Source organism: Dreissena polymorpha, chromosome 16 (assembly GCF_020536995.1).
Source record: "Dreissena polymorpha isolate Duluth1 chromosome 16, UMN_Dpol_1.0, whole genome shotgun sequence".
Lineage (NCBI taxonomy): Eukaryota > Metazoa > Mollusca > Bivalvia > Myida > Dreissenidae > Dreissena > Dreissena polymorpha.
The window spans coordinates 37,284,668-37,297,949 of record NC_068370.1 but is presented as its reverse complement, the minus strand read 5'-3'; the positions used below and the strand labels follow the sequence as shown (position 1 = coordinate 37,297,949).

At 33.8% G+C, this 13,282-nt stretch overlaps 1 protein-coding gene and 1 long non-coding RNA gene across 2 annotated transcripts; both read right to left on the bottom strand.

The window, feature by feature from the left end:
- Positions 1-2,969: 2,969 nt before the first annotated feature.
- LOC127862164 (uncharacterized) lies at positions 2,970-6,680 on the bottom strand. The gene is made up of 2 exons (XR_008040469.1): positions 6,366-6,680; positions 2,970-6,219 (listed from the first exon to the last, which is right to left on the bottom strand). It is a non-coding gene; the product is annotated as an uncharacterized LOC127862164 (long non-coding RNA).
- Positions 6,681-8,330: 1,650 nt separating this feature from the next.
- Positions 8,331-12,504, bottom strand: LOC127862162 (RING finger protein 11-like). Its single transcript, XM_052401166.1, has 3 exons — positions 12,291-12,504; positions 10,347-10,507; positions 8,331-9,064 (listed from the first exon to the last, which is right to left on the bottom strand). The coding sequence occupies exons 1-3, from the start codon at positions 12,399-12,401 to the stop codon at positions 8,893-8,895; spliced, it is 444 nt and encodes a 147-aa protein (XP_052257126.1). The 5' UTR covers positions 12,402-12,504; the 3' UTR covers positions 8,331-8,892.
- Positions 12,505-13,282: the final 778 nt, after the last annotated feature.

The following is a 13,282-nucleotide window of genomic DNA, read 5'->3' as shown; positions in this document are numbered from 1 at the left end:
CAAGATGTTACTGATCATGCCTTTGACACTTATGAGATGATTTTCTTTTGAAGATAATAGGTCTATAAGTACAATCAAGAATATACAAATTGTCATCAGACAGCATTTATTATTTGTATAAATACATGTTAACACATTTTTGTAAAAATATAAGCATGTTCTATATTTTCATCGTCATGACTCGTAATCTTTAAATATCGGTATAACTGTTTGTCTGAAAAAACATTTTAATTTAAGAATGAAATTATATATATACAACCATTATCATTTGTAAAATATACAACTTTTTACAATTTTCAAAGGCCTTATAATTGTATGACATTGTAATTTGGGTTGCGTTTTATTTGGCTAAAATTATTCAATTCCATTTCTAATCAGATTGTTTCACTGTTCTAACCTCAATGTTCACACCTAAACATGAAATAAAGGATGCTTCTGTATGAAATCATAAGCAAAATGTGTGAACAAGTGTGAAATCATTAGCAAGTGGACATTCCATGAAATTGCATCTTTGCACAAATTTAGTCCATATTAAACCGTGAAACTGTTCATGTACCAGCAATAGCATTTTCTGATAATCGCAATTCATATATATGACTCAAATTACAATGTCATACAATTATAGATTATGTCGTGAAAAGTTACACAATACAAAAACAACAAGAGCTTGTCACAGTAGTGCCAAATCCCCTGCCGAAATGTGTTTGGTTGTATGACAACATTTGTTTTAGAAAGTAGAATAATATTTGTAAAAACAAATAAAGGGAGATGATTCATTATGTTCTTGACAAAAATTTACTTTGAAATTAAATAAAGGGAGATAATTCAAACACTAAGGTAGATAGAGTTATGGTTCTTAGTCACTGCACTTCTCCTACTTGCCATCTGTTCATATTTCAAGTTTCAAGTAAATCCCTTCAGTAGATTTAGAGTTTTGCTCCGGACAAAAATTTACTTTGAAGTTATATAAAAGGGGAGATAATTCAAAAACTAAGGTAGATAGAGTTATGGTTCTTAGTCACTGCACTTTTCCTACTTGTCATCTGTTTATAATTCAAGTAAATCCCTTCTGTAGATTTAGAGTTATGCTCAGTTCAAAAATTTACCTAAAAATTATATAAAAGGGGAGATAATTCAAAAACTAAAGTAGAAAGAGTTGTTGTTCTTGGTCACTGCACTTCTCCTAGTTGCCATCTGTTTATATTTCAAGTTTCAAGTAAATCCCTTTAGTACATATAGAGTTATGCTCCGGACAAAAATTTACTCTAGTAGATAAAGTTATGGTTCTTGGTCACTGCACTTCTCCTAGTTGCCATCTGTTTATATTCTAAGTTTTAAGTAAATCCATAGAATAGATTTGGAGTTGTGCTCCGGACAAAGTGTCGGCCGGACGGACAGACGGGCGGACAGGACCAATTACTATATCCCCTCAGAATTTTTTTTCGGCGGGGATAACAAAGGGCAATAACTTTTATGTAAGAAAGTGAAGGGTTATGTTTCTTGTGAAAAGAACTTCTCCTCATTGATATCAATACACCCATGAAGTTTTGTGTTTAAGTCTGTATGGTATGCGAGATATAGCCCTGAATAGTAACATCATACAAAAAAGGGCAATAACTCTTACTTAAGAAAGTGTAGGGTTATGGTTCATAACTTTATATGCATGGCACTTCTCATTGATATCTATACATCTATGAAGTTTCATGTTGATATCTTACATAGTTTCTGAGATAAAGCCATGCAAAGTTTGTGACAGACGGGCAGACAAAGCTAGCAATATCCTTCTGTCTTTGTCGGGAAATAAAAAATGTGATATAAATACAAATAGTCATCTTTTATAATCACAATTCATATGGTCATGATATGTCTATTATTGGACTGATATGATAATATAAAGCTTTACAGAGTGCTGATCTACAAATTCCATAATCAATTACAAACGTAGGCTCATAACCGGTGTTGGAATTCGAATTGGTGATGAAATTATTTGTGCTGCCATTCTAAATTGTACCTATTATTTTAAGTAGGATTTGTCAATTACTTACACAAGTCCTTTTTCTTTTTCTTTGGTAATCAGTATTCGTAGGGAAAGAGCGAGTACATTAAATGACCTGTCTTATGTGGCTGAAATACGGTGAAAATTTCTAATAAATTAGTGATCAAGAACTCCAGTTGTCTGCACCTCTTTGTTACCAGAGGGTCAAGGTCAGCCTTTGGTAAGTCTTTGGCCAATGCCATTTGCTGATCATGGTCACCTTTTAGCTTGTTACCACTGTAGAGGTCACAATTTTGATTCATTCTTGATGGAACTTGGTCCGACTGTTCATCTTGACACCATCAAGACGAAGTTCGCATCTTGGCGCTGCAGGGTCATAGCCATGAGTCAATAAGTGTCAAAAGTAGGTCACAAGGTCAAATCTGAAAATACTTTACCATGTAAGAAGCCGCACTTATGATCTTGATCAAACTCAAGTTGTTTATTTTTATTATATTTCAGCCAATTCAGATTTTGGTAATATAGAGTAAAAAAAGAGATGTGTTTGTCAGAAACACAATGATCCCTATTGCGCCGCTTTGAAGCCATATATGTGACCTTTGACCTAGAAGGATGACCTTGACCTTTCACCATTCAAAATGACAGACACACACATACAATGACAGAACGACAGGCCAAAAACAATATACCCCTGATCATTCGATCCGGGGCATAAAAACAAGGCCACCTGGTCAAATCTTGGGAAATTGCATAAACAATTGAATAAATTGGGACCCAGTTATGCTGAAACCTATCGGAACAAATTGGGCCCTAATTATGCTGAACATGTTGTAATGTTTTCTTGACCATATTTAGGCCAAGTAAATATTAAATTAGGTCACCAGGTCAAAAACTTGACTACTGTAGGACCACTTGAACTTAAGGGTCATTAATTAAGGTCATCTTGTTAAAATGATTAGCTAATACCCAAAAGTATTTGTAACATTTTATTTTGATAAAAGAATATTTAAAAGTTTATACACACAATCACAAGCAGTAACAACTATCATCAATTCTATTCATTGCACACAAACATGTCAAATGTTAGGCCAGCATGGCAGAAATGGCAACATTGGATTGACAGTCTCCAAACAAGATGACATGCAAGACTTTCAGAGGTCTTATTTGGAAGAAACAGTCTTAAGGACATTCCCTTCATATTTATGCTAGATTAATTTAAGGATAAAACATTACTTTTGTATCGACTGAAGATATGTTTGGCAGATAAAACAGTTTCCAGTTTAAACCTCAAGATATACAGGTCATCCAAATGCACCATTCTGCTGCCAACAGAACTGTCGTGAATGGTGGTGATTGACCATTTACCCATAGGCTCACACAAAATAATGTAAGTTTACTTAACTATGTACATTTTGGTGTATAAAAAAACAAAACAAAAACAAAGCAACAACAATAAATTACCCAAGAAAAACAACACCTTAAACCTAACTAAGAAACAAAATCAATTAGGCTCATTTATATTAAAGATTTTAGTCAAGAGAATTTTCAAATTTACAGACTTCCATATAAATAAGATGCTCATGTGAGACTGAGGAACTTTTCTAAGCAGGTAGTATTCAGTATATGTATATGGCCATGAAAGCAATCTTCCTTTACAACCAAAAAAATACTTGGCTTTTCAAACAAAAATATTATTATGAATTACTGATCAATTTCTTTTAAACATTTATAACCATTATCTGTTTACATTTAGATATAGATAGCAAACAATGGTCTTCTATTCCAGATTAACATAAAAATAATAATAATAACAACAGAGGTACAAGCATAAAATCATGCAATCATATAAAAGCTCGTCAAATAGCAATACAATACAGCAGAACACAAACTATTCATGAAATAAAAGATCATGCACAATATGGAAGTGATGTTAGATTATTTGGTGTATAGGATGTAGGACGGGTGTATGATATGATAATGTACTGAATACAAGTACTCATTTCACAAAATGAACAACTATCTTGTTTACAATGAATTTTCTTAATTTAAAAAAGTTGGAGACAAGGTAAAGCCCTAGCAAACCAACCAGACAGTTTTCATGTGTTATTATATTAAATAACACAGGCATTTTTCTTTTTGCAACAACATGAATTAAAATGCATAAAGTGCAACTTTACAGCACATGTTTCATTCCAGTTGAAATGATACTTTTAAGTTTAGTACGTTTAAAAAGTAAACCACAATTACATACTAACATAACAGTGGTGTGGGCCATGGTGTCTCTACTTTAAAGCTGCTCCTATAATTTTTAATCATGGAACTTTTTATGGCTATCTTTCACACATAAAATATCAAGTGTGAAGTGATGGATAAGAGCAGAACTGCCAGTTAACCAAACTTCAGTGCTATTAATACATGTCAAGTCGCAATAAAACTGATATACCTATAGCCGAAGTACAACTACATGTACCGTGGTAGTATTACCCAAATTTGACCACCTAATATCAGAATCTTGATACATTCCATACATTATTAAACTTATCAGTAAGGATTCAAAATAACAAGCTTATATCATTACAATTTTCACAGAGATGTTTCATTCCTTGTGGACTATTAACAAATGTTTTTAAACAAAAAACTGATTATCATATTGCTGGTGCTACATCTTGATTCATCATCTGCCATCTAATAAAATGTGTTAAAAATGATGATGGACTACAACAAATACCATATATGCATAAACTGTACTGAGTTATTTTTCCATAATGGCAAAGAACTTAGCATGTGAGATTCCTAACATAGAAAATATTTTGGGTAGTACAGTCACTTATTTTCAGGTAAAAGTGTGTGGGTTTTTCCCCTATCATTGCTAATATCAGTACCTTGAGGTGTTAGTGACGATTATAGTTAAAAAGAAAAGGTTTTATTATTCTATGATAGAGGACTCACATGTCTCTTAAGTTTGACTTGGTCGGAACTTTCAAAAACGAATTTCCCTCAACAATTCTCATACGAATAGGCTTAAAACGAAGGACGAAAATGATGATTTTAAAAGAAAATATAGAAATTTATTTGCGTAAAATGAATAAATGAGATGTCTTAAGAACATTACCGAAATCCAATATTTTAAAAATTGAACATAACACAAATAACTTTGACAGTGTTGCAGGGCACTTCACATATAACTTTTTATTCAGAATATAAAAACAAAGTTCAAATTGTATATACTTATTTATGTTAACACACAAAACAATTTAAATTATTAGAACAGGCAGCTTTTCTTTGTTCTGTACTTACTTTTAAAAATATCAACAACAACTTTCATTGTGACTAGACAATTCAACAACATCAACAGCATATCATTTCAGTGATAAATCCAGGCACAGTTTTTGTAACATCAGGCAAATCTACAGTACAATTTCTGTTCAACAATTTACAACCTTTAGAAAATAGTAACATAAAACAAAGGAAAAACAGACATATTAAAAAGTGCATATTGTAAACTTCTTCATTAAACAACAACACCAATGTAACAAGTAAAGTTTCTTGTGAGTATAGTTATGACAACGGCACTATTTATTTAGAAAATAAAAACAATAACTTTAACTAAATGTCACAAATATGAATAAATATACTTTGTCACATGGCTAGGTTGAAGGGAATACAACTTAGAAATCAGGTGATAATTATGCAAGAAAGTGGTTTCTACACTTGACAGAGATGACGTACTACAGTTTTCATGTCAATTGCTTGAGAAGTCAAGAAGAAGTTTGCTCAAAAAACTTATTTTGACAATCCTTTCAAATGTTTACAAGAGTTACATTTCAAACACTGTCAATTCTAAAATACTATCTGCATATTATTACAAACAAGATGCGTTTGTGAAACACAATGTCCCCCTATATGACGTTTGACCTTGAAGGATGACCTTGACCCTTCACCACTCAAAATGTGCAGCTCCATGAGATACACATGCATTTCAAATATAAAATTGCTAGCTTCAATATTGCAGAAGTGACATTACATGAGCAATTTTGACCCATATATTTGACCTTGAAGGATGACCTCGACCTTGACCTTTCACCACTCAAAATGTGCAGCTCCATGAGATACACATGCTTGCCAAATATGAAGTTGCTATCTTCAATATTGCAAAAGTATTCATAAAATAAGCGATTTGGGCCACATATAATTGACCTCTGACCTTGAAGGATGACCTTGACCTTACACCACTCAAAATGTGCAGCTCCATGAGATACACATACATGCCCAATATCAAGTTGCTATCTTCAAGATTGCAAAAGTATTCATAAAATAAGCGATTCGGGCCACATATATTTGACCTCTGACCTTGAAGGATGACCTTGACCTTTCACCACTCAAAATGTGCAGCTCCATGAGATACACATGCATGCCAAATATCAAGTTGCTATCTTCAATATTGCAAAAGTATTCATAAAATGAGCGATTTTGGCCACATATATTTGACCTCTGACCTTGAAGGATGACCTTGACCTTTCACCACTCAAAATGTGCAGCTCCATGAGATACACATGCATGCCAAATATCAAGTTGCTATATTCAATATAGCAAAAGTTATTGCAAAATGTTAAAGTTGGCGCAAACAGACCAACCAACCAACCAACAGACCAACCAACAGACAGGGCAAAAACAGTATGTCCCCCACTACATGTACTATAGTGGGGGACATAAAAAGACAACAAATTTCAGGGTCTTAATCAATGTTGTATGACTTTCAAGGCAAACAAGTTTAGCATTTTGTCCAATAGCACAAATAGTAATGAGACAGTAGAATTAGCATAGAGTATGCTCTTAACACAAAACAGTCATCAATGAATGCACTACCGTAATTACTCTATGTTTTCAGACACCACAAGTTTTCGGACACTCTTTTTTAAGGATTTTTTTTTTCTTGACTCTTAATTTTCAGACACACGAGTTTTCGTCCATAATTAATTTAAGAACAATGGAAGGTGTTAAACAACAACTGTCGGAAATGAGTAAACAAAGAATTCATATTTTGCTTTTTTATTGCGTTAATTACAGGTTCATACTACTATTACTAGTGAGTATCGGTACCGACGGTACATCACATGCTCATTTTTAAACTCGTTGGTCAAAGTAGAACCTTGTAGTAACTTTCTGTCAAATAAATTAAGCATTTAAAATTATTTAAAATGCAGTGCAAACATATATAACTGTAATTTATACTATACGGCATGGTATTTTACAAGCGCGCGCTATTACTAATAGTCGTTAATACAATTGACGCTATTTTCGGACACTTCAATTTTCGACTCTAAGTTTTCGGACACCTGTATTTTGTGAATATTTTTCGTATCTAAGTATTCGGACACGAAAAAAATTAATTATTTTTAATTGTCCGAAAACATTGAGTAATTACGGCATGCATCTAAATTGTACCTTGAAGCAGTTTGGATTCATTTGGGTAATTAATGTACAAAATGCAAATCCATAGACCATGTTATACTATAATAACACTACGATTGTGTTGATTTAACAATATAGACGCAGCAGTTTTAAAACAAAACTAATATAGCACAATTTCACTAAGTTACAGTCACCCAATCAACATCATTAAAAGAAATACAAGTGTATGACAAACACTATTATTGTGCTCCAAAAGGCTCTTTTAATACAAAAATCAAGGCCATCATTTTGGAAACACCTCACTGGAGGAATATACCCTACTGCCCCAACTGGTTTCACTACAGGTCTTCGTTATTTAACTGATACACCAAAGTTTGGAGCTATTTGTCAAGCAATCTTGATACTTTCCAGGAAATAAAGAAAATTCACATCAATTAAAATTAAATTTGCCATCCTAGATATCATAAATCTTAAGCAAAGTAGGGGAAAAAAGACATTATGGTGAAGCCCTATATTTTTTCAAACACAGTGAGTGGTAAAGTAATTTAAACCAAATTTTAATACTACACACATGATACTACTGTGATAAATTTTAACACAACATTGTCAAATTTCTTCAAAGTTAACATGCTTACAAAAACTCTGCATACAAATACAATCACATGATGTCTCATATATATGATATCATCCACAGCTGATGGATTTCAAATACCCAACTTTGACAATGTCACAAGATTTCTGGTCACCCAAACTGGTTTAAAGCTAAAACAACACTAAGTAATCAACTGACTATTAACAAAATTATGTGTGCCTATAAATTGCTCATGATTTTGTTGTATCATAAAATAATAATAATATAATTTTAAAATTTGTTTTTAAATAAATCATTTTGTTTCCAATACCACACATTTTTAACACCAGATTTTAGTAAAATTAATATATTTTAAGTCTAGATGTCAGTACAATTGTAGACAATAAGACTTACTTTCTCATATTGTCAATGATTATGAACACATCACCATCTCTGCAGATGGTTCAGGTATAACAAAAGTGTGAATTGAACAATAGTAGCCAGCAGTATTTTAACAGATCATGTTGCTTCATATGAAATTTCAGTATGCATGAGTTTAACAAGAAATGCCCTGCTTGTACATGTACGAGACAATAATCAATTTCATATATCTAACATGTTATAAATATTGCTCAAGCATCAAAGCACTTAACATAAAATAGGTGGTTAAAAATGTTTATTTGTTAGTATCCTGCAAGCAGTTTTGTAAGTTTTTGCTATCTAGCACAGCATCTTGCATAAGCAAGAAACATTTTTACGCTAAATATCATACTGGGGTGAGACTCATTTGAAGTCAAACTGATCAAGACAGCCAGAATGATTGTCTGCCGATAGCATCATGACATATCCAGTGTATTGTTTGCCTCTGATGTTGGCATACACATGTAGAGATCACACTAATTACTTGAGCTGATTAACTGGTTTCATATGTTGTTAACAACGCAGCATCAACTGGTTCCATGCAGGAGGGGCAGGTAAAAGATCTCATCATCCAGTCGTCAATGCATTCCTTGTGGTAAGAATGCATGCACGGTAAAATCCGAAGGTTCTCTCCAACATTAAAGTCACACATACAGATCGCACATCTGGAAATACATAATGGCATGATAGTTTTTATATTTCATTTTATAAACAATATGTTTATAAGTTAGATCAGGGCTCAACATTAACTGAAAACCCAACTTGCCCTACCGGGCAAGTACTTCTTGCCCTGAATCTTCTTGCCCTGAACATAAAGCCACTTGCCCAAACATGAAATATAACATCAACTGTAAACCTCATATTTTTTAATAAACCGAAATGATACACCACAAAACCCTTTTTATTTTTGAACATTTCACAAAATGATTACAGCAATTAAAGTCTAATTAAAGTCTAAATTAAATTCTCTTTGTTCTTTTTTGCACTCTTCCGGGCGGACAACTAGATTATAAAACAAGAGCATTGCATAACGGGTGCCACGCTTGGCTGCGAAAGCTTGTCAGATTTTTTTTAGAGGTTACAGTGACCTTGACCTTTGACCTAGTGACCCAAAAATGGGTGTGGCGTGTAGAACTCATCAAGTAGCATCTACATATGAAGTTTCAAATTTGTAGGTGGAAGCACTTTGATTTTAGAGCCTATGTTCAAGTTTTATATTAGAGGTCACTGTGACCTTGACCTTTGACCTAGTGACCCAAAAATGGGTGCGGCGTGTAGAACTCATCAAGGTGCATCTACATATGAAGTTTCAAAGTTGTAGGTGGAAGCACTTTGACTTTAGAGCCTATGTTAAAGTTTTATATTAGAGGTCACAGTGACCTTGACCTTTGACCTAGTGACCCAAAAATGGGTGTGGCATGTAGAACTCATCAAGGTGCATCTACATATGAAGTTTCAAAGTTGTAGGTGGAAGCACTTTGATTTTAGAGCCAATGTTAAGGTTTTAGCATGACGCCTACGGCGGAGAGCGGACGAGCTGGCTATGACAATACCTCGGGTTATCTCCGAAAACAGCCAAGCTTAAAACTTGCCTGGACCCAACTTTTACTTGCCAGGGGCAATAGGACAACCGTTAATGTTGAGCCCTGTAGAAACAATTTTTCTGAAAAAAACAAACGTTATAACTGTTGTTGTTTTTGGAAGTTGCAATAAACAGCACTGTGTCCTAAAAATGATGTAGTACTGTATATAACTGAGTAAAACTGACCTGTTGCAAGCACAATGAAATAGATCACTCAAAGTTTACATTTGGCTCCAGCTATAAGCCCAAACTTAAAATAAGTGCATAGATTGGATTTTGGAATATGCAACTGTGTGCTATTATTGATAATTTATAGTAGCAACTGGTAAATCACAGCAATCATGATATCAAATACTAAGGCTTACTCTTTTCCCTTTTTTGATGTACCATCATAAATGCCAGTAGGCAAGTGACTGATAAGTCCCAGTCGCTTGGCAATCTTGATCTGCTCTTCTTCTGTGAGCTGGTTGGCTGGGCGACTCACATTGGGACTTGGGTAATACAGCTGAGCCCTCTGACTGGGTTCCTGAAAAACACCCATACTTTTACACCCATACTTTTGTAATAGATTGTAGGCTTTTGAATGGTATCCAACTCAATATAGTAACTGCTTGTGGGTGTGTGTTATTTTAATCATAAAATGGAATACCTCCAATACATGTATCTTTTGGATGCTAAGCAATATTTTTCAGGTATCATATAATAATTAAAGAATACAATGGTAACTGGAAATCTGTTACTAGCATAAGCTTTTTGAATTTCTGTTAAACTGAAAATTTATAAAAATAACCAAAAGTGCAACAAAAAATACTACTAAGCAATAAAAAAACAGATCCAGAAAATAATACAATAATAAAAGTAATACATTAATTACTTGAAAAAGTCCTTGGAAATCTTAGCCATTGTTTTTTATGTCCCAATAATTATTATCCCCACGCTTTTTTAATAGCGTGGGGATATTGTGGTTATCTCCGCTGTCTGTCTGTCCCGGCCACTATCTCCTCCTACACTATAAGTACTAGAACCTTGAAACTCACACACTAGGTAGCTATGTCAATGAGCATATGTGCTACCCTGCACTATTTGGAATTTTGATCTGACCACGGGGTCAAAAGTTATGGGGGTTGGGGTAGGGCCGGGTCAGAGTTTTCAGTCATTATTTTATGTACTTTAACATTGGCCATATCTTTTGCAATATTGAAGATAGCAACTTGATATCTGGCATGCATGTGTACCTCATGAAGCTGCACATTTTGAGTGGTGAAAGGTCAAGGTCAAAGGTAAAAAAAAACACATCCAACGGAAGTAATAAGCTTTTAAGGGAGGTAATTTATGAACCTGCTAAATGATAAAAAAAAAATTATTAATCAAAGCGACGCAGTAAGGGGCATTGTGTTTCTGACAAACACATCTCTTGTTTTATGTTATTTTACATTAACTTCTTCATTTCTACACTGATTTACTTCCTATTAATACAGAACATTTCTTATGACGATATGGTCAATCTCAACTATGCATGGCCCCATTACTAACCCTGGGGGGCCCCCTGGGTCAAACATGCAGCTGGGAACACGCGTTGGCCTCTGCCTTGCCATTTCTAGTTTCTTCAATATTTCATGTATTTTGGAATCCATTATCTTCCCATTTTTAAATAAAAATATATTTCCAGCAGAGCCCAATATAATCTTTTTCAATATTGTATTAAAATGCAAAGAAACCTAAAGAAATCATTTTCATGCTTTCGTTTTTACTCAGAATAAATCTTATTAATAACAAACTTTAAATATATATTATTTAAATAATTTTGTGTGCAATTCTGATGGTTTTGATCAGTTAAGTCTAGTAACCCAATGTCAATCCATGCTGTTGTGGTCTTTGTTGTCAAGCAGTGTTCTTTGTTTGTCTTACACATTATCATTTAAAACTTTGATGAAGAAGGCATGGTGAAATTAACAGAAAAGTCACGACTATTCTAAGTACATACACACACAGACTTAACTTTACTAAGACTGCTTACTACATAAAGCTATGACTCAGTTCCTTTGTGCATCAGCTGTTATACTATAGAAAGTTTCAGACAAGGAAGACAGACTGGGGTCGCCGACAGACTGACCTACAAAGCATAAGACTAATCTGTTTCATTGATGTATCTAATGACATATGCACAATCTAATTTATAACAATAAAGAAAGGTCATCTTATCTGGAATAAACTAGATAAGATAAGCCATATATGTCAAGACGCAAAATATAGCTAATGAAACCAGTCAAGCAAAACCAAAATAAACAGAACACCATAAATAAACATACGTGATGATACGGTGGTGGGGGTCCGCTTGGTTGTTCAAGGACATCTGAAGATTCATTTCCACGTAAAAGAGAAATATCATCGTTATTATGGGCTTTCAAACAGTTCCCCATGGTCGCAGAATGCGTTTCAGGACAATTTGTTCAGCACAAAAAGAAAGACACGGTGGCCATTATAATTCACAATAACATTGACCTAACATCACCCAAATATACATCCGCATGACGTAAGAGACATAAAAATAGGTCTTATTTTATACAAAATTGTAAATAGAAATGCCCACAGTTTATATGAGAATATAACTAAAAGCATCAATTGAACATGTTTTGCAGTGGTTTATTTCAAACATAAAAGATTATTTACAAAATAATTAAATGTAAACAATGCGTAATGATCGTTAACGAATGTAGTCGTCGGTGTGGAATTTTCCCGCGTTACGTCACCGTGAACCATCTAATCTGATGTGATGTTAATTTTGAATGCAGTAGGCAATAACTGTTTCAATATCCTTTGGTGTAGTCATCCAAATTTCTGCTGGAAGAAACGGTTATATGAATATATTTGATATGATTTTATGTGTAATAGATGTTACACCTTGTGCTACACGAAGTTATATTATTGGTTCGCTTTCATCGGTTACAGACGATTACCATGCACAAATCAGAAATAAAATATCTACAAATCATATCTACCGGTATTTATAATCTTGTATGGTGTGAATCACGCATGGATGGAAGGACAAGACAATCAACACACTTTTCCCTTTTAAAGTGACCTTTTTTCAGATTGTGGCATGTATTAGAGTTTGTCATGAGATGCCTTATATTGATGAATGTCAACATTGGATCTAAAACGCTCCGGTAAAAAACGAGAATACAATTAAAGAAAGAAAAAAAGTAATCCTCAATTGGGCTCGAACCACTGATCCCTGGAGTAAAAGTATAACGCGTAACCCGCTCGACCATCCGTGCTCACACAATGAGTGATGTGTTTT